At 36.2% G+C, this 24,980-nt stretch overlaps 1 protein-coding gene across 1 annotated transcript in view; it reads right to left on the bottom strand.

The window, feature by feature from the left end:
* Nucleotides 1-24,980, bottom strand: part of GRIN3A (glutamate ionotropic receptor NMDA type subunit 3A) — a 164,086-nt gene that overhangs the window by 99,114 nt on the left and 39,992 nt on the right. Inside the window, exon 2 of the mRNA XM_017527772.2 lies at nucleotides 10,451-11,055. Within this exon, the coding sequence (XP_017383261.1) occupies nucleotides 10,451-11,055 (605 nt within the window). The remainder of the gene's footprint in view (nucleotides 1-10,450; nucleotides 11,056-24,980) is intronic.

The raw sequence follows: 24,980 nt of genomic DNA, 5'->3' as shown, positions 1-24,980 counted from the left end.
GGAAATAACATAGGGAAGGCAGGTTGCAACTAGGCTATAGAGGCCTCCTGTCCCTGTTTTATGAGATTGAATTTTATTTTAGTAGGAAAAGGGGAACCATGAAGATTACTGAGCAGCATAATGACTTTAACAGAGATCGACATTAGTATTATTGGTCTGGAAGCAAGTAAAATGCATATATAGGAAGGGGAAACGGTGACTAGGAGACCATTTACAATATCTTTGTCATGGTTTGATAAGAGCTCGGATCTTACTCCATGAGTGAGAACCTGGTTTTGTGAGTGTTTAACAAAGTAGTTCAGGTATTCATCTTTTTTATCAACAAACATCCCAAGATACCATTCTCCTTAAAAGAATGAGGTTCATTAATTAATTTTTCTTTATTAAAAGCTCCCAATATGTCACTAATTAAGAACGTGTTGATTTGCATAACAGCTGAGATAAAATCTGCACTTTGCAAATTATTTAGAAAATGTTTTTAAGATAGTTCACAGCATAAGCAAGATCAATATTTCATGTATTTGAGATATATTTTAGAAGCCATATTGCATGCAAAATTTTGACATACTAATGAAAGGATTTTCTTATTTATTCAGCATAAAATGAGCAACACATCACACATTCAATCATCTATTTATTCCACAATACTCACTATGTGCCCGGCACTGTCCTAGGTGCTGGGAATGCAGTAGTAAAGTAAGACCACAATCTATGCAGCTTATATTCTATTGAAGGAGACAGAATACATAATGATAAATAGGTAATATTTATGGGATTTAGACCTGTCCCAATGTTGACATAGGGTTTTTTTTTTTTTTTGGAATTTTAAATGATTTGAGCTTTGATTTGTTGTATTTTTCATGTATAATAACCTGCTGCTTAAGTTTACAGCCTGTTTTGGGTGCTAAAATACTGGCATATTTGGGTAAATATTCTATGTACTAATCAAAATGAATGTACATTCTCTGTGAAATGTTAACTGCAGTGTTTATCTTAATGTATTAATTACATTATTCATATACTATTTTTACTTTTTGTAACTTGCTCTAAAATTTGCTAAAGTTAAATAAAAATCTCCCATTACAAATAATGTTGCTCTTTTCTTAAAGATTTTAAGAACTGTTGCCCCCCTGATTTTTCTTGTCTTATTTGGCACATACAGTTTTATTAGTCTTATGTGTTTATGTTTATTATGAATCTGTGTTTTTCCCTGCTTTGGAAATAGCTCTGAAATAATTCCATTGTTTTCAGCCTTCATTTTTGGCCACATATTAATCTACTTTTATGTTGTTTAAATGTATCACCATCCTCATGTGTCTTCTTTCATGACCTAGTTGTTTATAGATGACATATTTATTTCTACTTAGATCATTTTTCACTCATCAACCTGTCTCTTTGGATATCTACCTCTTCTTTTTTTGTGGCTTTTAAATTGCCCTATTACCTTTTCTTTTTTCCTCTATTGTTACCTTCCATTAATCATATCTTTCTATGATTTTGTTATGCAAGGTCTTAAAATTAATTTTTACCCCTAGGAACTTTCTATCATTAAACAGATCAGTATCTTCTTTCTCTTATATCTTGAAAAACTAGCTAAATTTCTTTTACCATGATCATCTCATCATATTTGATATTTTCCCCTGAGGAATGACAGATTCGCTCATCCTGCATCAAGTTCTATCAATTTTTTTGTCTGTGAGAACTTTATTTTGATTTTTTGCTTTTGCCTGATTAGAAATCTTTAGCAATATTATTACTAATAAAATTCCCTCACACTCCCTTCCTGTCAGCATCACCTAATTCTCCTTAGGTTTACAGGGTTTACTTGTCAGGATTACTTGCTCCTACACATGGAATTTAAGTATCTGCTTCTTGGTTACTTTTAATTTAGCTTCAGATCTACCAACTACTGACATGTAGTAGAAAACCCAGCTCAGTAAAGTCCTTTTCATAGGAGACAAAGCAATATTCTTAAAGCTTTCCTTTCCATTTTGTTTTTTCTGGGAGAAAGAGAAACTTGAGATAGGTGCTCAGTAATCCTATATTTTCTTAATGTGATTCATATCTATGATGAATCTTCTAATTAAGAACTCACATTCTCTAGAGTTCTACACTTTTGCATTTGTTGCAAGTTCTCGCTTATGCAGTCTTTTTTTCCCCCTGCTCTTTTTCATTCAAGTCCCAAGCTATTCTCTCTTTGGATTGTCTTTTAGAACTCTTACAGCCAATTTCGATATTTTACAATGTCCACGGATCTCCATTTATCTGAATTATTTACTATACATAGTTTACACTGGTATTTTTCCATGTGTATAATACTTCTTAATTTTTCAGAGATTTCCCCTAAACTCTCTGATTTTCTAAATTATTCTCATTTTACGTATCTTCCTCTGACTTCCTTCCCTCCATTATTCTGTTTCTGGCATGTGGGTTAATCCACAGTTAGCTCATTATTTCTTTAATATTTTTTCTCTTATTATTTTTTCTGAATTTTATTTTTTCTCTTTCCCTCCCTCTCCCCCTTTTCTTTTTAGTGGTCTTTGTATAGTGGAAATGTCAATATTCTGTCCTGTTAGTGGGAGATCTTGTCTTAAAGCAGCTTTTTGACCATTGTTAGTTAATTTGACCATTGTTAGTTAATTTACTGTGTGTCGCCATTCCAGCTCCCTTCCCACTGCCTTCTGAGATCCATCTATTTACTTCCCTTTATTTTCTTAATGTCTCCTTTACAATTTTTCCCGTTTCTTACAGCCCTAGGGAACTTCTCTGTACTTGATGGTGAGTTGTTACTAGTTCAGCTTATATTTTGTGGCTTGTTTCACCAAAGCTGAGCCCTGTGGTATCTGCCTTCCTTTTATGATAACACGAATTTGTCCATTTTAGCCACAGAGCTTACCTGTGGTCCAATTCTGTTTGATTTTCTTCTCCATATATGGGATAGCTCTTCAAATTAAACATTAAATGTGAGTGATTTCTTGAGTTTACATGTAAAACGTCTCCTTGACTGTCCTTTTGCTACCCTAAAGTATAAGCATTTGGCAGTTTATTCATCTCATCTTTGACTTTTTAGACTCTAACGTCCTCAAAGGCATGGATTTGGACCTACTCCACATTTGGAGAGCAGTATCTTCCACAGAGTTGCTGTTCTCCCGTTCCTACTGCTCTGCTTCATAACACTGCAGGCTGTCAAGCTGAAAGAGGTTTCAGCGTTTGTCTAAGTACCTCTCTCACTGAGTCATCTTTGACTCTTAGGCACAACACAGTGCTTGGCTGGGGTAACTGCTCATTAATATTTTTGGGTATATGCAATTAAACACATGTCTTCTGCTCAAATCAGACATGTACCTCCTAAAGTGATCTTCATCACTTTGGCAGAAGAATGGGGATCACTAAGGCAGAAAACAGTTGTATTTGTAATTTACAAATGGTTTGAAGCATTAAACTTTCAAGACATTTTCCCCCTGAGTAATGGAGAGTATCAAAAATTGAAATTAGTTCAATGGGGAACCTCTCTGATGAGAAGGAGTTTAACAGGATTTGGAAACTGCTAAATTTCCTTCCTTAGAACAGAAGGCCCTGTACACTATAATCCCTGATTATGTCATCTTTTCCTTTTTTTTGTTTTTACTTATTTTTATTTTTAGTAGAGATGGGGTTTCACTGTGTTGGCCAGGCTGGTCTCGAACTCCTGACCTTGTGATCCTCCCACCTCGGCCTCCCAAAGTGCTGGGATTACAGGGGTGAGCCACCGTGCCCGGCCCTATGTCATCTTTTAAAATAGCTCATGTTTTAAAATAGATTTCTATCAGTTAGTGGGCAACAGCAAGTTAGTAATATATTAAACATCTATGTACACATATCTGAATCATTTGGGTCTATGTTTTGTCAATATCTGCAAAATTCAATTACTTATAGGTAAAACTGTAGGATGGAAGCAGAGCTCCTGTCCTCTTGAAGTTTTCACCAAGAAGAGAAAAATACTAATCTATGGGCTGGGGGTCATAGTTTACTACATGTTTTGTGCTGTGTTACTATTGGTGTGGATGAGGGGTTTGCTACTTCAACAAATCATACACATGGACATGTAATCTCTTTTTCTTGCTTGCATGTGTTGTAACTGGCAAGCTGGCACTTTTTTCTCTCTGTATTTGCTTCTCTGATATGTAACCTAACAGTTTGATTTATTCCATACCCCTATATCATTGTCCTTACCTTTTGCTTTTTGGTATGAACCTTGACTCTTCTATACAATTATAATCTCTGCCTAGCCCTTGAACTGTTCTTGGTCACATTGTGTAATATCCCAACTCGATTTATTCTGGCTCTTTGGACCTGGCCCCAGTGCTAGCCAAGGTGTTGATGTTCCTTTAAGTATTGTCCTGGCATAGCCCTGGCAATAAGACATTATGCATTATTTACCAGTCAAACGTCTATCCTAAGGGTTATAGGTTATGCAGATTGAAGTGATCTTGAGAGATAAATCTGAAAATCAGAACAGCTTCAGAATTACTCTGTACAGTTTCATACATTTTGGCAGATCTCCAGATTTTATAGTAGATGCACACAAAGTGAAAAAGCCAACAATTTCTTCTAAAGCAAATAAAAGCTTGGAGGCTCTCCTAATTGGGAAACATTCCACAATTTAAGATCTGCTGAATCCTAGATTAAGTAAATTTGAGCTGTATTCATCAACCTAGGGTCTTGAGGGAATACATATTTTCCAGTGTCCCTTATGTGAGGCCCTCCCCATGACTTAGGAAAAGTTTTAGACTCATCTCTTGGCATGACTTAAGTGACCTGGAGGGAGAGGCAATTTCAAAGGATTTCAGCCAGATTCCACTGACAAGGATTCCTATTGAAAACATCTGAACATACAGACCTTAAATGTTGATTCCTGAGATTCATGAACCAAAACATGTGTTTACTAGAAGTATCAACACCTTGGTAGCTCTAGCAGAGAAAGTTAACCTAGGAGTAACAGTTGGATATACTGGATCAGCCACAAGCCGTGCGTTCTTCTTGGGCCTCCAGGGAGCTAGTGTGTTAAGCAGCCTCCAACCCCTGGCTTCCATGTTCAATGCAACTGCATTTCTTTTAAATACATGTTGAAATATATGGGTTAACCAGTTTGTCTTGGTAGAGGTCCTTAGGACAAGAATGCTTATATATGAATAATCGCGCCTCCTGATTTATATAGCTTTGGGTTGAAAGAATATAAATTCAAAAGTAATAGTGTCCCAGTTAAGGAAGGCTTATACTAATTCTGAAAGAGCTTGGATTGTGGATTTAGATAAACTACTTTAAATCTTCCTGTACAAAGTACTATCTGAATGACCTTAGGTATACTACTTAACTTTTGAGATAGATATCCTTATAGTTAAGGAAATTAAAGTTTATGTCAGTTAAATAATTTTAACATGGTCACAGTGCCACCAAGTTATGGTGACAGTGGACAGGAATCTCCAAAATTAGAATCATAGCATGCAGCCTCAAGTTCTTCTGGAACTTTGCTAATGTTCAGGAATGAATTGTGATGATTATCAATTTACATGTTGGGTTTTCTGAATGGACATTTGTTTGATTCATTTTTTTTGAAGATTTTCTAATTCTTCACAATACCTGGCACATAATAGGCTCTTAATAATACATGCAGAATCAATAATTAAAACATTTACTATTAATAAAAGGCCAGTGAATACTGATATTGCTTGACCATATAAACTTAAAGATAAACATAGTTTGGAGGGAAAAGAGCCTCTAGTGCATTGAATCATAATTCAGGGTCAACTGAGGAGGGAGGGCTAGAAACGCCAGCATCAGCAGAGTATAATTACCGGTATCAAGGGCGTTATCCCAATGAAGAATAATAACCAAATAACCAGGTTAAGGAAAATGGATACAGCTATGAACAGTTAGATGAGTATGTCTTCTCCTGATGGAAGAACAGAAGAACGTTGCTAGCTTCCTGACAGCGCAGCCTCCTGTCTTCTACTCCTTGTGTCTCCAGACAAGGACTTGACCTCATGTTAGTAAATTTCAACAAATATATGTGAACAAAGGAATGAATTGATCACTGCCTACTTGATTCAATTCTCATGGGATACAGAACAGAACTGCAGAAGCTGTTCAAAGAAGAAAGTCAGAATTCTACAGTCCAATTAGAAGCTAGAATAAACTGTCAGGACTATGACTAATTAGCCAAAGGGTCAGGGACTTCTCAAGCCAAGGGGAACAAGGTGTCTGTCAGTGTCCTTGTCTTAGAATTCTTAAAGAAAAGATAAATGCCTTTGTCTAGATTATGACCAATGCATGGAGCGTTCTCTGCAGGAACAATGAATTTATTAGCACTTAGGGCCTTTAGGCAAGCATGGGCAAATCATAATCCTGGGAACAGCAGGTAAATTCTCAAACTCCTATTCACTTTCCCCAGAGTCCAATGTTCGGAATGCAGCAAGGGAATAAATGTGGGCAAGGCTGAAACCAATTTTGAGAAATAAAAGCAATGTTTATATCTTAATGTTTAAAAAAAATTCCTTGCAAGGCTGTTATACTGTGTTACTTCATTTGGTTAATTTGTTATAGGATTATGATTTTTTATAAATATGTGATGGCTAATGTTCTGCCATTCAGCTGACATCCACTCTGGTTATAAAATGCAAATGTCTTAGCTTGGCATAAAATCTCTGTGTGGTATGTTATCAAATTGACTACTTTTTCAGAATCATCTTGAAATATGCAATTAATGCTCCAACCGTGCTAAATTTATCTTTCAGGTCTTGGTGAATTTCTATATGCCATTTTCTCTGTGAATTTGTTACAAACCTGAAAACCCTTATTCATTTACAGGATCTAATTCCAGCTTTTTCCCCCTCATCACCAAATCTCTGAGAAGAGTTAATTAATTATTTCCCTCTGTACAGCTGAATATATTCTTATAAATACACATCCCATTGTTTTATAACCATTTACTTACATTTTGACCTCATGCACTAGACTGTGATATCCCAGAGGTCAGGATTCAAGTCTTCATTTTGTCTACCTCACCCTAGTTCAACACATGGTCATTGACTGGGCAAAAACATCCATTCATAGACACTCCTAAAGGTATTCTCAAAATACTATTCCACTAATAACTGCTCCAAGTAATTAACATTAAAAAAAAACAATTTCTGAGTATATTGTTGAAGATTATGCCATGAACTTGGTCCCTGAATGTTTTGTCTACATTTAGTTATGATGGACATTTGCTCTGGCATGTGGGGACCTACGAAGAATGAAATCTCTAATACCTGTAATTATGTGTATGTAGTCTGCCATGAGAAATGACTTTTCTCCTCTAAAAGCCGAGCTGAAAATGCCATGTTTTTGGTGATTTCATTAACATTTTAAGATGTTAACAGTTCTGTCAGCCCAAACTGAAAATGACTGTGTAAGAAATGAAAACTTGCATAACTCTGACATTCACTATCCATGGCTCATTATCCTCCCGACTTTGATTACGCAGTGAAGAAGTGGGGTCAGCCTTACAAAATTTAAGAACAATTAAGAAAATTACTATATGCAGATGTGACTTATGGTCTGAGAATAACTAACTTTCTAAAAGACTGTATTAAACAAAATAAATAAAGATGATGGAAAATCCACAGATGTTTTATGGCTTAAGGCAGCTTTTCAGTTATTCATTATAAAGGCTCCTTGCCGGCTTTTGCTCATTTCCCTTGATTCGTTCCTGAACACTTTTCAAACTCTCTCTTTGCCCGTATCCCCCAGGAGTTTAAAAAGTCATAGGCATACTTCCTGAAGTTCTTTGGGTTCATTTCTCAAACACATTCATCATGATGAAAATATTGTAACTGACCCGTTGTAAATTACTGCTGGGCTTCAAACCTCAAAATCTTCTTTTACAGCTTTCAAAGTTTGTGAGTAAATAACTAATCTTACATGCCACCATAAGGAGGGAGGGAGGGGGAGAGAGAGAGAGAGAGAAAGAGAGAGTACGAGAGAGAGAGAGAGAGAGAGAGAGAGAGAGCAATAGTGAGAGTGAGCAAGTGAGTGAGAAAGAAAACCAAACAGAAATCATCCAGTAAATATCTATGTAAATTTAAATAAGTACTTATTTAATTTAGACAATGTCTACCAACCACCCATTTTCATCTATAGCAACAGATGATGTAGGATGTAAATATAACAGAAAGTTACCTCTCCTTCTTTCTATGTCAATTTCAATAAATATCTATTAAGAGCCTACTATATGCTAGGCATTGGACAAGGATGAATAACAACATCTCCACTTAATAGAATTTATATTCTAGCTCAGCAGTCTGACACATAGACACATAATGATAGTAGAATGGACCAAGTACCATTGTATAATTTTACATACAAAACGCCGTGGGATCCTTGTGGGAGGAAGAACATAATTTTAGTATAAATTAAATCTTGAGGAGCCAGAAAGATCAGTTTGATCTTGGTAAATGAGACCCTAAGGTATATATAACTTAAGTCAACAAATATTCCCCTCTATGGTTTCTAAGCATTTTTAGGATCCAAACAGAATCATTTTTCTTGCACTCTCCATTTTACATGAGACAGAAAGATGCTAAGCATCTCAAGGTAGTTTTCGTAAGTGGTTTTTCCTGGCTGCTGTTTATTACCATCCTTCCAAAACAATAACTTTTTGAAATTACAAATCAAAGCTTTGCTTGTATGTTTGTTGTAAAGGAGAATGTTTCTTGTCTTAGATAAAATTCTGAACCTTAATTATATGCTAGCACGCAAATAGATTATATCTGGAGAGTGGCTATAAAATAAAATATGCATGGATTTTAATCTTATGGAAATTAAAATATACGGGAAAAATGGAAAGTTCAGATGATGATAGAACATCTAATTTTATTAATAGATTTGTAATAAATATATTTGAGTAATTTTATTTTATTAACATTCTTTAAGGCATTTTCTGGTTGTGCTCAGTCTTTCACTTTTCCCTTACATATGGCATTTGGCATATTGCCTTGTACATAGTAGGTGCTCAATTTATATATATATAAAATACATTTAATTATATATATATAGTACATTTAATTATATATATACACACATACATATTTAATTGTACATTTAATTATATATATACACATACATATGTGTATATGTATGTGTGTGTGTGTATATATATATATATATATAATTAAATGTACAATTCTTCACACTTCTTGACCTTTTATCATGCCTTTTTTAAAGTAAGATGCTATGAGGTTGCCTTGTAGTCCTCAACATAGTTAGATGCCACTGTTCCAGGACAGCCTAAAAACAGGGCCTAGTCTACAAAGAAACCTTCATCTTTGAAGAAATAATAATAATCTTCTGACTCTAATAGTAGGTGTTCTTTTTTTTAGAATAACATCTAAGCCCTTATGAAATATCCTTTAAGGATATTCCCCTTTTACTGGGGATCACCAAAACCATTTCCATATGACATATTATTCTCTATTTTAAATGGACATTTTTATTCTAGTTTCTGAATAATATTGAAGGGCTGAAGCAGAAATGTATTTAATTTAAAAATAGACAAATATAATTACAAATGTATAAACAAATAATATTATACAAATATATATGTATTATACTCTTACGACACTCTTAGTTCTATTAATCTATCCTGTTTGTCTACTATCTATCTATCTATCTATCTGTCTATGTATCTCTCACCAATCACAGTGATTCTAAGGGTAGGAAGATCTACTGTTATATCCATTTGTCATAAATGAATGTAGATAGAACACAGGGAATTAAGGCTCAGAGAAGTTAAGTTACTTGATGTAGTCACTCAAGTAGTAAGTGGCAGAGCCAAACTTCAAGTTTCACAAACTTCAGGAGTCTTTGCCTTTGCTATTCTATGCTGCCTTAAACCTGAAGGCCATGGAGGAGAGAGAAAAGTCCATTTCTTCCTTGACTAATTTTTTTATTTATTTAGATTTAGAGAAATTTGTTTAAATTTTTTAATATGGAAAAGAGTGGACAGGAAAAGAAACATTTATTTTGCATCTCCTATGAGCTAAGCATGGTATTAGGTCCTTTTTATATATAATTTCATGTTATATTTGTTACACTATACCAAGCTATTCATTATTCTCTTTTGCTAGTTAGAAAACTGAGGCTTGGAGCTTTTGAATAACTTTCCAAGAACGCAGTAGCTAGTAAGAAGTTAAACCAAGGTTTAAAAGCAGGATTGAGTGCTTCCACTATACCATGTACTTACAAGTCTATAGATCAAATTATAGATAGTAGATCATGAAATACTAGCTTCTATTACCAGAAATCCTCTAAGAAATATTATTTAAGTTTAAAGCTACTCAGAGTCAATATTTCTGAAAAGGGGACAGATAGGGGAGTTTTACTTCCTGTCACACTCTATGAATGGGGATATAACCCAGACCTTGCATCCTACCTTGATAAATATTGTCCTGAAGTGAGATTTGTAGTTTCCACCTCCATGCAGTTCATCGTGCTGGGAATGAGAGCAAGTTCTGGCTGGATCATGGTGGCTGTGGCTACAGCTCTTGCAACCAGCTCCATAGCGTCTTGTACGTAGTACTCAAAGACAGACTGTGTTGTTTTTCCATGAGCAATGAGACCTAAGGGAAGACCCTCTGTCCTCAGTTCCTCCACATTCTGGGAATCTCCCAGCACCCAACGAAGTTCAGGGGGCATTACCCCAAACTGGGTTGTAATTTCGAAAATCCGCCGGATACTTTCCATGTCGCAGCCAAACATCACCACCGTGGGTGTACTGTTCTTGATACTCTCAAGCTGGATCTGTAGGAAGCTCAAGAGGTCCTCTGTGGAGGGGAGGTTAGCTGTGATGTTGATGATAGAACCAAGGTGGAACTTGGAATTATTCTGGGTAATGAGGAGGAAGTCAGTGATGTTCCAGTCTTCCTGGCACAGCAACAAGCTAAAATTGTACCAGTTGTTCATGGTCAGGATTGAGACAGTGACATCAGCATCAGAACTTAATGAATTTTCTAAACTCAGCTGTAGGTGAAGGGGATTCTGTATTTAAAGATATGAAAAAGAAGAATTAGAAAGCATTGGCCAAAAACTATAACATAGGGTACTTTTTCTTTCTTATGAGGCTTAATCCTTTCATTTCACTGTGATATTCACATACCTCTGGGATAAAATTCCCATACTTTGGCAAACTATGCTTCCTGTCTAATGGAACTATTGATTCCTTACAACTGATTTCTTAATAATTTTTGCTAAGAGTACCAGAGGGCAGATGGTTCTTGGTCTTAATATCAGAGGTAACATAAGCATACATTTGGTTGAGGATTTTTGTCAAGCTTGTCTACTGCCTTATAGGCAGTCTCTTTTATGGTTTCCCATTTCTTAGTATTGCTATTAAGACCTCATTTGTTAAACTTTCCTCTCATGTGCAATAATGAGAAGAAATTACTTTTGCTTCCTTTTAAAATTAATGGTAGAGAAATCTTAGTACAGTGCAGGTGTTTTAATAAGAATGATATGAAAGATGGATGCATCACAGTTTCCTAAACTTCTATCCCCTTGAGGAAGGCACTTCTAATAAATACAGAATAATTAGCAATATATACATCAAGACTAAATGTATAGTGCAATGTTAAAGGCTTCATTACTTTTCTGTATCTTCTGAACCCGGATTCTTGCTGTGATGAGTGAAATCTGTGCCATTAAACACACTTATGTAACGTCTATCACAATTTTGTCTACTTGTGGAATTTACAGACTTCATGGAAGAAGAGAATCTTTTTGAGAAGTCACAAATTATTAATCATATAATTGAAGTGGAAATAGTCTTCCAATGAATACATTTGTTAATTTTTGTTCTCAAGAGCAAACATCTGATACATTTATCCTTGAATACCGACATCCTGACAGTGCTTAGCACAATGTCTTATATACGATAGGGGCACAATAAATATTGGTGTAGTTGAACTAACTATATTTCTTTTGGGAACTATTAGATTGTTTTTAAGAGCTTACTAAACATTCAATACTATGCATTGAGAAATAAGGAAGGCTTTCTCAGTAAAATGTCAAGCCCTTGTATGAAACAAAGAAGTATGGTCTGTCCCTACCTGAGGGAATGTGTTCTCTTTCCGGGTCGACAAGGGGGCGTAGGTTTAAGGGCAAGAACTTCCCAGTGCCATGCCCCCCTCCCATGCCTCTCCATCCAGGAGATTTAAAGTCTCTGTTTTAATTTTTGCACATGCAGGAAAGGGTCAAAAGTCAATCACTGCAGCGGAAGTTCTAAGGAACTCCTTTCATTGGCCAGGGGTCATGTTTGGATGACGATTGGGGATCCATGTTTGGATCCCCTTCCACACACTCTTCGTGGAAGTCTTCTCTCTTCTCATTTTTTTCTCTTTCTCTACCTAAATAAATCACTTTTCTGCAACAGTTTTTGGGTCGGTATTTACGAGCATACTGCGCACCTGCTGTGTTCCCCTCTCTCATTCTTGAGAGACTGGGAGACCAAGAACCTACAACATTCTCTCTGGGGAGCTGTGCCTCCCTGGCACCCCCAAATCCGGTTACATGCCTACCAAAAATGTGTAACAGGAAATAGAATTTATGCTGCACTTTAACTCTTTGAAGGATTTAAAGGACTTTGATATGTGTAGACTAAAAAGCGAGGATTCCACAGAGGTTTACATGAGGAAAACTGACCATAGGTACTCATGATAGTAGATTGGATGGAGTCTTAAAAATTTATTCTTAAAATTTATTCTGAGGCTTTGACTTTTGTCCTTCCAAATTAAGCTTTTGAGCAAGGCTTGAAATGATAGAAACAGAGTTTTGGAAAAATTGTTACTGGGAAGCATTTAACAGGGATGGGAAATTAAAAGCCCCCCAGGATCTTGATTACGTGCTAAGTGTTCTGCTGCTGTTCATGGTAGGGAGGGTAATGAAAAATGGTCTTTTTAAAATTAAAAAAGATTGGCCAGACGTGGTGGCTTGTGCCTGTACTCCTAGCACTTTGGAAGGCTGAGGCAGGATCACTTGAGGTCAGGAGTTTGAGACTAGACTGGCCGACATGGTGAAACACTATCTCTACTAAAAATACAAAATTTAGCTGGAAATTCCTTGAACCTGGAGGCAGAGGTTGCAGTGAGCTGAAATTGTGCCACTGCACTCCAGCCTGGGCAACAGATTGAGACTCTGTCTCAAAAATAGAATAAAATAGAATAAAATGAAATGAAATTAACAAGGATTTAGTGACAAGACCAGATGTGAGAGGCAAAAGAGAGAAGGTTTCCAGATGTGAGAGGCAAAAGAGAGAAGTGTCTTAAAAACTAGGAGACAGGATCCAGTAGGTAGCTCCTGGTATCCAGGCTTGAGCTGCCAGCAGGATCTTGAGGTCAGAGAAATGGAATCTTCAGTTCCCCACGCCTCCTTTTGATTTATATAAATTGCTTCCATGTTTTTTTTTTCTGCCCTCCTCTTTTAGCTTTCTTCCTTTCCTTCTTCCTTTTTATTTCCTCCTCTGTCTTAACTCTCTTCTAGAAGCAAAAAGCAATGGAAGGCAAGCTCTGCATTTAGCTGGCAAGAACAAATTCTTCCCAACTGTTTTCTTGGCTTCAGCTCCCTAATCTGTTGCCAGTTTTCTTCCTAAAACACAAATATGACCATATCATTCTCCTGCACCATAACCTCCGAATCACCCATAGGACAGATTTAAAAATCAATAGTATGGCTGAAGAGGCAGGGATGAAATTGTTGCTTTCTTGCTAAACAGGAAGTTGAATTAGCTAATTACATTGAGCATTTAGTATCAGACAGAGAGACAAATGCAATTGGCATGAGAGATAGACATGGGAGTGAAATGAAGACCCTCACAATGGATAATAATTCATATAATCACACTCACCCTACAACTCTGCTGAGAAATTCCAGATGTTGAAGTTAATCCTTACACAGATTTGAGACATATTTCTTCAAAAAATTTTATTAAATGATAATTTAGAAACATCTAATATATTATTTATGTGGCCACCTCAGTTGCAGTGTTTTCCAGTTTCTCCCCATATGAGGAAAAAGGCACACACATGCGTGCATGGATACACGTGTGCACACATACATGCATATACACAAAGATTATGAAAACTTACAACACTAAAATTCAAGCCTGACAGTAAAATTTTTGTCAAAAGCCAGGACAAAAATTAAACAAAATCTGTTGAGTCAAATTGAGAATGAAAATTCTGCGTCTTACATATGGTTTGTTGTTTGCAAAAGAGCAAACTCATGACTTGAAAGAAGATATAAAGACTTTAAAAATAATTTCCAATTGTTTGTCTTCTAAATCAGAGATCCAGAAACAGAACAACTCAAGAAGCAAGAAGCCTGTCTCTACCATGCAGATAGAGTGAAACTTTAAATTCAATTTATATGCACTAAAATAAACAGACTCAGAAGAGGGAGGTAGGAGGGAGAAAATATGAATTTAAATAGTGCTGATAATTCTCATGCCCTTAAATGAGTGTACTATTTATTATATAGCATATTATTTACATTATCACATACTTCAATGTAGCTATACAGATTGTATATACAAAACTGTATAAGTCAACCTAAATACATAATTTAAAAAATTTTGAAATGTAATTTTTCTACACTTTGAATTGAATCTTCATTTCTAGTGGAGATGGCACTCCATTGTACTCCATTGATTTTGGGATTTTGTTCCATCATAATCTGCTTAGACATTATTTTGGAGCCTGAAATTTCCAAAAGCATAAAGGCAGGAAATATGGATGGGGAATGTGCATGCTGTCACGCACTCACAGAATAAAATCCCAAGTAAGTACAGAGCTTCAGCCAGAGAGGAGTCATCAAGAAGTTGGTTCAAAGTATCAGAGAATCATTCAGTGCTGTGGGAGAAGATTGCTTAAACTGCTATGGATCAGACTGTAAAATATTAAAGTTCCATATACAGAAAAATCAGGCAAGAGTGGTAAAAAAAAAAAATTGGGAAAAGAAAATGATAGGCCTTGTTTTGGAGGATATTAGAACACGTTATAAAATGTAATTTTTATAAAGCAATAATAATTGAAACAGGAGAGTACTAATAGGTAAATAAATGGAGCAAATGCTAATGTATAAAAAAGTACGTCAATTAAATACATGAAATTACTATGTTATAAATTAAAATCATAAAGAAATATGGAAGGAAATAGATTTAATTTTGAGAAAATAGATTAGTTAGAAAAACAACAAATTCCTCATTATATCATATCTTAAAAATACATCCCGGACCATTAAAGAGCTAAAAGTACAGTATCAAATCATTAAAAGGTAGACCAAATAACTAAATATGTATCAGAAATTACAATAATAAAAGGAAAACATTAAATTATCAGAGCACACCTTATTTCTAGTTTTAAACACCTATCATAAAAAATAAAGGAACATGAAAAACAAGAGAATATTAGTAATAAATTGGGTAGGCAAAGAGTTAATGTTCACCAAATGTATAAAACATTTACTGGTCAATAAGGAAATAAAATCCTTTACTGAACACTTATTCAATCAGGAAAAGCAACTTTAAGCTCCTACTGTGAGACATGACCTCTGCAAGCCATTTCCCATTGACTCTATAGGGATGAGAGATAGATAATATGTAACTAACTAGATGAATAAACACTTCCTTTAACTAGAAGTCATGAAAATTACTGCGAATGAAATAATAGGATCAAGGAAAACTAAGAGAGGGAGAAGAAACTAGGAAATATTAATTTAGTAATTATGATTTGTAGGAGTTGGGAGATAGGAGTATTTGTACCATACAAGCATTCTCCAACTGGGACTTTAGAAAAAAAATGAGATGTATTTGAAAACTATTGATTACTATATAAATAAATATATATAACACTTTTAAAAAAATTTTTGAGACAGAGCCTTGTTTCGTCGCCAGGCACCAGGCTGGAGTGTAGTGGTGCGATCTCGGCTCACTGCAACCTCCGCCTCCCAGATTCAAGCAATTCTCCTGCCTCTGCCACCTGAGCCACTGGGGCTACAGGCGTGTGCCACCATGCCCAGCTAATTTTTGTATTTTTAGTAGAGATGGGGTTTCACCATGTTGGCCAGGATGGTCTCAATCTCTTGACCTCGTGATCTGCCCACCTCGGCCACCCAAAGTGCTGGGATTATAGGCATGAGCCACCGCACCCGGCCTATTATCGTTTTAAAAAGTAGACACGTTTAACTAAAAATGTAGTCTCATTTTGACCATCCATTCTTTGACTGGGTACTGTCTTCCTAGTCCCAGATAACTGGTTGGAGCTACCACCTGCTTCTGTATTCCTTGTGTGATTCTCCATTGTTCTCTTCAGTGGAGTCTACAGTGTCCTTAAATTCCAAGTTCTCCTTGCTGGTGAGGCCACTATCTTCTTCCGCAGTTGGACTTTTCTGTCCTCTTTTGAGAAGCAGTATAGTGGTTAGGACTTAGCAGTCAGGTCAGCCTATGCTTAAGTTCTCTCTCCATGATTTATGCACTATGTGGCCTTCTGTAAGTCATTTAGCATCTGTGAGTCATATCTCCCTCATCTGTAAGATGAGGACAGTGCTACTTCCTACCTTATGGATTAATCTGAGAATTAAATGTGAGAATGTGAGAATGCATGGAAAGTGCTTGGCTCAGAGTGAGGGCCCATAATAGCTGTTACAATTGGCTTATAGAGTTTAGTTCCCGTTGGAAGTGACTGACTGCAATACAATGTTTTTCTTTGTGTTTGCTCCTTCTCCTTTCTCTTGTCTAATTTTCATACAATGGTCTCAGCAAGAGATATCTTTTACAAACATAAATTACACCAACTTCTTAGCAGGAAAACAGAAGTGCTCTGTATGGTGTTGGGAGAGGCTATTTATTTGGGAGATACTATGTTCCCAGTAGAGTTCTCCCCACGCTCCCAATTCTTCTTTCTTTGGTAACAAGCTCCAGTGCCACTCTGCAGGCGAGTTAAGGAATTCTTGGTGCCAACTCCTGGAGATCTGTCATCAATCTTTGTTCTCTCAGAGAGCACAGATTCTGCTATTTTCTGGATCAGTAAGAGTTTTAAAAACAGGATTGCCTGCAATAAAGAGTTTGCCAGTGAGCTCTGAGAGATTCCCTGACAGAAAAAGGTGATGGGGCTGGGTTTAAGAGAAGAGAAAAAATGGAATTCTCTCAACTCTTTCCAGGGTAAGGGGAATCAGATGAGCTAGGTCAAAGCCTAGAAACCTCAAGTGAGCATAATATTTCCACTACTTTTACGAGAGATGAAATTTCCTTCCTTTCATCAGTCGGCTGATGACCAAATACGTTTGAGAGGCTCAGAACAGGCTTCCCACACAGCTATCACTTCTCAGCCAAAGAGGCTGCAGGAGGTTTTCTGTTTCTCATTGTCTCACATCTGATTTGACCTATATTATTTGGAAGATTTTTTCTTCTGAAAATTAAAGATTATTCCTTCAGAAGTCCAGGCTTTTAAATAAATTAACCGTTTTTATGGTTACATTAAGGACACAGGCAAGCATAAGGTGTAGTCCCTGCCCAGAAATTATAATTTAATAATAATTATACAAATGAAAAGCTCATACCTACTGATGTCCCTAGTGCATTATGCATATTGTTTTATTTCATCCTCACAATGGCCTCATGAGGTGACTGCAATAGACTACAAAATCAAGGTTCAGAAAAAGTGAGTAATTTTCCCAAGGTGGCACAGCTACTAAGAAATAGAGCCTGGGCCAGGCATGGTGGCTTATGCCTTTAATTCCAGCGCTTTAGGAGACCGAGATGTCGGATCACCTGAGGTCAGGAGTTCGAGACCAGCCTGTCTAACATAATGAAATCCTGTCTCTACTGAAAAAACAAAACAAAACAAAACCAAAAAAAACTGGAGTGGTGGCGCATGCCTGTAATCCCAGTTAGTCAGGAGACTGAGGCACAAGAATCTCTTGAGTCCAGAGGGGAGGTTGCAGTGAGCCTAGATCACGCCACTGCACTCCAGCCTGGGAGACAGAGTAAGACTCTGTCTCATGAATGAATGAATGAATGAATGAATGAATAAATAAATAAAAATAGAGCCTAAATTCAAAACTCCAATTTGTTGGACTCAAAAGCCTGTGTTTTTAACCATTATTCTATACTATTCCCTCTACTTGATAAGAGCAATGTGAAATAGATCCTTGACGTTTATAGATTTAATAATTTCTGATTATTTGCAAGTAATCCTAAAGGTCCATGGAAAAAAGCCACTTTTAAGATGTCTGAGGCATGAGTTAGAGTGATGTTCCCTGTGCCACTGGGCCATGGGAGTCAGGGAGGGGCTCCAGCCTGCTGCCCAATGTGTGTATGGCTTCCCAGTTGTTTTCTTCACTCATTCTCCCATGCGTAGCAATTCTTGTGAAATGACGAAACTTGTATTTCTTCATGAACAGCACTTGAGAAAAGAATGATAGCTGCATAATTAACGAGATCAGCTTTGTGTTTCGTAGAGTAAGCAAGTTTGGAAACACTCACCTAAAGTTTTCATTTAGATTCTACGGAAATTCATGGTCAAAACTATAATCTATACTATGTTCAAACATCACGTATGGGGATGTCAAAAAAGATCTTAGCACATAGCCCTCAGGGTTTTTGAGTGGCTGATTTATTAAAGAATATACAACAGTGTAGTAAAATATAATAAATGCTTCAGAAGGCAGGATTTATCACTGCATGGTGCAGTTGACGTAATATTGCTGGTGATGGCGAGGTATGGTCTGTTTCACTGCAGTAGTGTTGGAAAGGCTAAGAGGTTTGGTGATCTGGAACAGAGCCCACTTCTTAAAATAGAGTAGACACAATTAGAAGAAAGTGTTGGCATGCACGACACTACTGTCTTCAAAGACAACTAGCTTATTTATTCATTCAACAAATTATTTTAAAGTCCATTATATACCAGGCCATGTATAGAAAATTGCATGTCTTCAGGCAGAAGAAATAGCAGAAGCATGCATGCTGCATTCTTTGAGCTAACCAATCCTTCTGAGCCCCAGGATCGTTTACAGAAAGGAGCATCAGGGCATAGCAGGTTGATTGGTGATAATCACTTAAGCTACCTGCAGTGAGTTTCTAATCATGGATTTTTTTTTTCCATGTTAATTCCACTTAATTATGATATACTCAACTCATTTATCTATATTTCATCCCATTTCTGCCTTTTGTTCTGTATGGCTACACTTTGTTTTCCTCACCCAACCCTTGGTAATCTTGAAAGCCTTTGACTCACTCCTTATTTGGGTCCTATTTTCCCAGCCCACTCATATAAATTATGCCCCTCATAAATGCAACTTTTGGGGCTTAAAAACTCCCACCAGCATGCTTGGGGATAAGAGAGCTTTGATCAAAGGATGTGGCTACAGAAGATATTTAGTCATATTGTGATTTAGGAGAGCAGATTGTTTAGGTAAGATTTTCCAATATGGGGAAGAGTGATCCAAGAACAGGTAATCATTAGAAATGTGGACATTTGACATAAAGAAAGACTATTAGTAAGCAATGAAGTCCAAAACCTTGGTCAGAACTTCAGAAAGTCACTGCAATTTTTAGGCATGTCTAGAAGAAAGTGGCTTTATTTGGAGTCACTTACATCTTCATTTGAATTATTGTTCTTTGATTTACCAATTATGTATGGGAGACCTTGTGAAAACCATTTTCCTCTTTTGTGCAGTGAAAATTTACGTTATAAATTTTGTGAAGATTAAATAGCGTCTTGTATACAAAGCATCAGCACAGTCATACTCAGAAAGTGGTAGTTTATAATGATGGTGACCATGCTGAGATTAGGAAGTTTACACTAAGAGACCTGACATGCAAGAGCTAGAGTGGTGGTGCGTTCAGTTTATTTAATGAGCACTTGAATACCTATTTTGTGCCAGGTACTGGCTACTGAGACTACAGTAGTGAAAGTGATCAATACAATATTTTCCTTCTGGATTTTAAAATCTAGAGGGAAGTATCATCAGCACCAGGAAACAAATTGAGGAACAGATTAGAGATAGGACAGTGGTAGACAAGAAATAAGGCTCACAGTTTGAGCCAGTCTAAAAGAAATGATGATGTAGTTTTTGAGTTTTAGATTTGAGACAAATATCTTCATAGATATCCTGCCTACATTTTGGACTAGCCTCGGTTCCTGGAGTAAGACCAAGTCTGCAGGTGGAGGTCAAAGAACTATAAACGAGTGGGAAGAGAGGAGGTGGCTAGAAATCTGACAGCAGAATCTGACAGTTAAGAAGCTTCATCACATGCCTGACACGTAGAGAGTGCTTAGTAAATATTAGCCTCATTATTACTATTGTTAATTATCATTAGCAGACTTCTTTGTGCTGGTGTGATTGATTCTTTCCCAATGACTCATAGTATTCTGATGTCAACGCCAATCATTATGCCTAGATGCCAGACCATAATGTCCTCAGAGGCTGCAGAGACAACTGGTTTCCATGTCGACTGAACCAAGTAGAGCTGAGCTTGTGGCAATGCTGGAGCTCTCGAGCTTCTTTAGAAAATGCATTTTCTCTTTCCTGCCAGTGTTAGGTACCTGCTGTCCCTTTTGCTCAGTCACTGTGCCTACCTTCATTAATCCATTGCAGTCTCTTTTAATATGCTTTGAGCTAAAGAGAAGGCATACCTAGCATGTTATAATTTGTTTCATAAGAGTAAAATACATCACAGACTATTCCATAGGTGCAATAGGTCAGCTTTAGCAGCATTGAGGAGGGTGAGGACTGGATTAGAGATCGGGACTCTTGTGGGGAACTTGGGCTTGCATTTTTCAACTGTGACTGGAGAATAATATTAATTGTCAAAACAACTACTTCAGACCAATGTAGAGACTACATGATATTATGCATGTGAAAGCGCTTTATGAAGCGGAGAATATTATAAAAATAGAAGACATGATGCATTTGCATATCTGTTTCCTGGACAGTAGAAATGGTGGAATCAATAAAGCAGGCAAGGATAAAAGAGGCATTTCTGCAGTAGGTTATTAAAGTTAGATATAATTTTCAAATCTAATGTCAACTTCTTAATCTTCATATTATAAAGAGTAAGATTATTTGTTGAATTTTAAGAAGTTTTGGAATAAAGATGTTGCTCTAGGACTGATTGTAGTTCCTAATTCATCACCTAGGTTTTGGCCAAATTAAGTAACAGTTGAAGGGACATACACAGGCAGATGATTTACAAGATAATTAAAATTTATTGAATATTAAAACCACTATTATAGACATTCTCTGTGACAAACTCAGGCATATTTTCTTATAATGGGAACTATTGAAATATGCACCAGATAATTAAACTGTCTAGCATGCAAGTTAAATTCCCTATAGAAATTTGATTATGTCAGTGCAGCCTGAAACTATTATTAAGAGATGACATATGTCACATGCTAATTTGTTTTATTGCATTAAGAATAAAAACGCAGCCAAATGCTGATTATTTTTATTTGTAAGACTCTCTAGAACTGATACCACAGTTGACATAAACTTTTTCTCTCAATTATATACTCTCAAGACATTTAAAAAATTGATATAAGGATTTTTGTATGTCAAAACCATGGTTCAACTAATTGTGTCAGAATATGCCTTTTATATATATTATTTATCACTCCACAATAATTTCATAATTATTAAATCAGCTTTATTGTATAATGGCTTCTCATTTCATTTGAGAATTCAAACATTTTTTATTGATTCATACTCATTGCTTGCTACTTGCCCCTGACCAGTTCAACACTAGAAATAATATTAGCATGACATTAAGCAGTATCTCAATACATTTCCATTTTAATACCTTATTTCAAAACTTGTGATCTACTAATTGTGATTAAGCTTTGCTGCAATGACATTTTATTTAACTTGAATTGTGGAATACATCAGTATAATTCAAATCTGGTTGAAAGTAAAGAGACATTGGGAACGTTGAATTTAGTTCTTTAAGTCTTTGGACCCAGAGGTAGTACTTTCCCATGAATTAATAATCAGACTCAAAGGCTCTTCAAGCAGCTCTGATGACCTCAGGTCCAGGACAATGAATCCTGAATGAACAGGTCTGTTACCTTTCAGGAAGGTCTATGTGAGCATTGTTACGGAATAAGAAGTGAAAATAATGCCTGGTTGGCTAGTTTTCAAATGTAAGATTTGGGTCACATCTGGCCCTTGTGAACTTGTCAAATCATTGCCTGTATCCACTGAAGCCCAGTATAATCACATAGGGCAGAAATACTTAGTTTGAACAATGCACCAGAAACCAATTAGTGCACTTATGACTTTGTCATTGGGTTTGGAAGGGTGCTTAAAGCTCACCTATCTCAAACTCTTGTACAGTTTATAGAATGCCACAAATTAAGGGGCAGGAGTGAATTAGAAATATTTCTCTTTTTATTATAAGGCTAATAGTTTGCTTAATTGAGATAGCCTGTCTTCCATATAATATTTAATGAGTATGACTTAATTTTAATATATGTATAAATGATACTTATGGTTAATTTTACCTTCTGCATTTTAAAGGAAAGATTCTGGCTTAGCTAAAAAATGCACACTCTAACACTTCTCTGTAATGCTTAAGCCACAAATAATTGCCATTTATAAGAGAGGAATAAAGAGCACACTGATTTATGAATTTACTAATTTTTCTTCTCTACTCTGACAAACATAATCACATGTCTTGTAAGGACAGAAACACTAATTCCTAATCTAGTTAATGCAAAAAAGGTCCAAATCTAATCAAATATATATATTTTTGGTTTACGTATGATTTACTGTAAGAATCCTGGAATGATTTCTATCTGAAATTATTTGCCATTTAATATGCTGATTTTGTTAGCATTACTTAGCATTTATTAGTGTTATTTTCTTTGAGACGCTTGCATATTACACCAAAAGCTTTTAGGCTTTAGAAATGGAAAGAATTTCCAAAGACTATTGTTACGTTTCCTAGAGTAGTCCAGTGAGTGTAGACTGTCAAAGAAAACAGGGACCTTGAGAGGTCTTTATTACAGTCATGTGTCACTTAATGATGATAATAATACTGTCATTAGGTAATTTCATCATATGAACATCACAGAGTGTACTTACAGAAGCCTAGATGGTATAACCTACTACAACCCTAGGCTACATGGTGTAATCTATTGCTCCTAGGCTACAAACTTGTATAGCATGTTACTATGCTGAATACTGTAGTCAATTATAACATAATGGTATCTAAACATATCTGAACACTGTACATTTAGAATACACTAAATTTATTAAAATTTTTTCTTCAATGGTAAATTAACTTTAGTTTACTGTAACTCTAATTTCTTTTTTTCTTTTTAAGACAAAGTTTCACTCTTGTCACCCAGGCTGGAGTTCAATGGCTCTATCTTAGTTCACTGCAACCTCTGCCTCCTGGGTTTAAGTGATTTTCCTGCCTCAGCTTCCCAAGTAACTGGGATTACAGGCACCCACCACCATGCCTGGCTAATTTTTATACTTTTAGTAGAGATGGGTTTTCACCATGTTGGCCAGGCTGGTATTGAACTCCTGACCTCAGGTGATCCACCCATCTTGGCCTCCCACAGTGCTGGGATTACAGGGGTAAGCCACTGCACCTGACTATTGTAAATCTAATTTTATAAAAAAATTTTTGACTTTTGAAACAACATGGTATAAAACACATTGTGGAGCTGTACAAAAATGTTTTCTTCCTTTATATCCTTATTCTATAAGCTTTTTTTCTATTAACTTTTTAAATATTTTTAAACCTTTTTATTATAAATAAAGATACAAACAGACATTAGCCTAGGCCTACACAGGTTCAGAATTATCCATATCACTGGCTTCCACCTCTGCCTCTTCTCCCACTGGAAGGTCTTCAATGACAGGCATGGAGCTGTCATTGCCCATGATAACAATGCTGCCTTCTGGAATACTTCCTGAAGGACCTGCCTAAAGCTGTTTTACAATTAACTTAAACAAAAATAAGTAGAAGGAATTAACTCTAAAATAACAACAAAGTATGATAAATACTTGGTAATAGGATTTTTTCAGCTCCATCATAATTTATAGAATCACTGGTGTATATGTAGTCCATGAAAGTTATGCAGCACATGACTATATTTTGAGATAAAGAGAGAATTGCTAACCAGCCTTTATATCGTAGTCTAGCATCTCAAAATGCTAAATTTGTAATGTTGATGATTTATTTCATATCTTTCTTGTCTGGGTCATGGATGATCCTGAAGACTCAGGATCTCTTGCCTCCCTTCCTAGACTATGTATGAGCAGACTGTTACATCTCCATGTACTATTGCTGTCATGCTTGTCTTCTTTGAAGTACAACAGTGGTGTTGTCTTGTCCTGTTTGTTTAATTGTCTAAATATATCTTAGTTTCTGATGACCTTCAAAGCCATTCCAAAAAAACTTGGAATTCCCCAAGTGCTTTAAGCTCTCTTGCCTCTACATCCACAGGTGAGTTATTTTTTCTGCCCAGAACTTGCTTTGCCTCTTTTTTTGCATCTCTAACTCCCAGAGCCTTTCAAGGCTGTGTGTGTTGAGGTTCATGTGGGGTGCTGGCAAAATATTAAGGGAAATATTAGGGTAGTTATAGATTATAGTCTCAAACCTTTTGGAAGGCTGAAAGGTTTTTTATTAACTTATGGAACAGGCTGAAGGCAGCCAGTTCTTATGTTAGAGCTTTAAGTCATAGGATGATGATTAGGGATAATAAAAGCTTTCCCAGTTAAATCTGTTTACCCCACATTCTTTTGTCCCTTCTCTAATTTGTTTACTCATGTAAACTTTGTGCTGGATGGTCCTCTCAAGTGGAGGCTGAAGAAGAATTACCCATTAATGGTGTTTATTCTGGGTCTCAGAACCAAAAGCTTTTATCATTCATAAAACCACTCTTTTAAACATGTTGATT

This window comes from Cebus imitator, unplaced genomic scaffold (genome assembly GCF_001604975.1).
Source record: "Cebus imitator isolate Cc_AM_T3 unplaced genomic scaffold, Cebus_imitator-1.0 Scaffold51, whole genome shotgun sequence".
In the NCBI taxonomy this organism is placed as follows: Eukaryota; Metazoa; Chordata; class Mammalia; order Primates; family Cebidae; genus Cebus; species Cebus imitator.
Note: the sequence above shows the minus strand (reverse complement) of the source record. Positions and strands in the feature narration are given on the sequence as shown.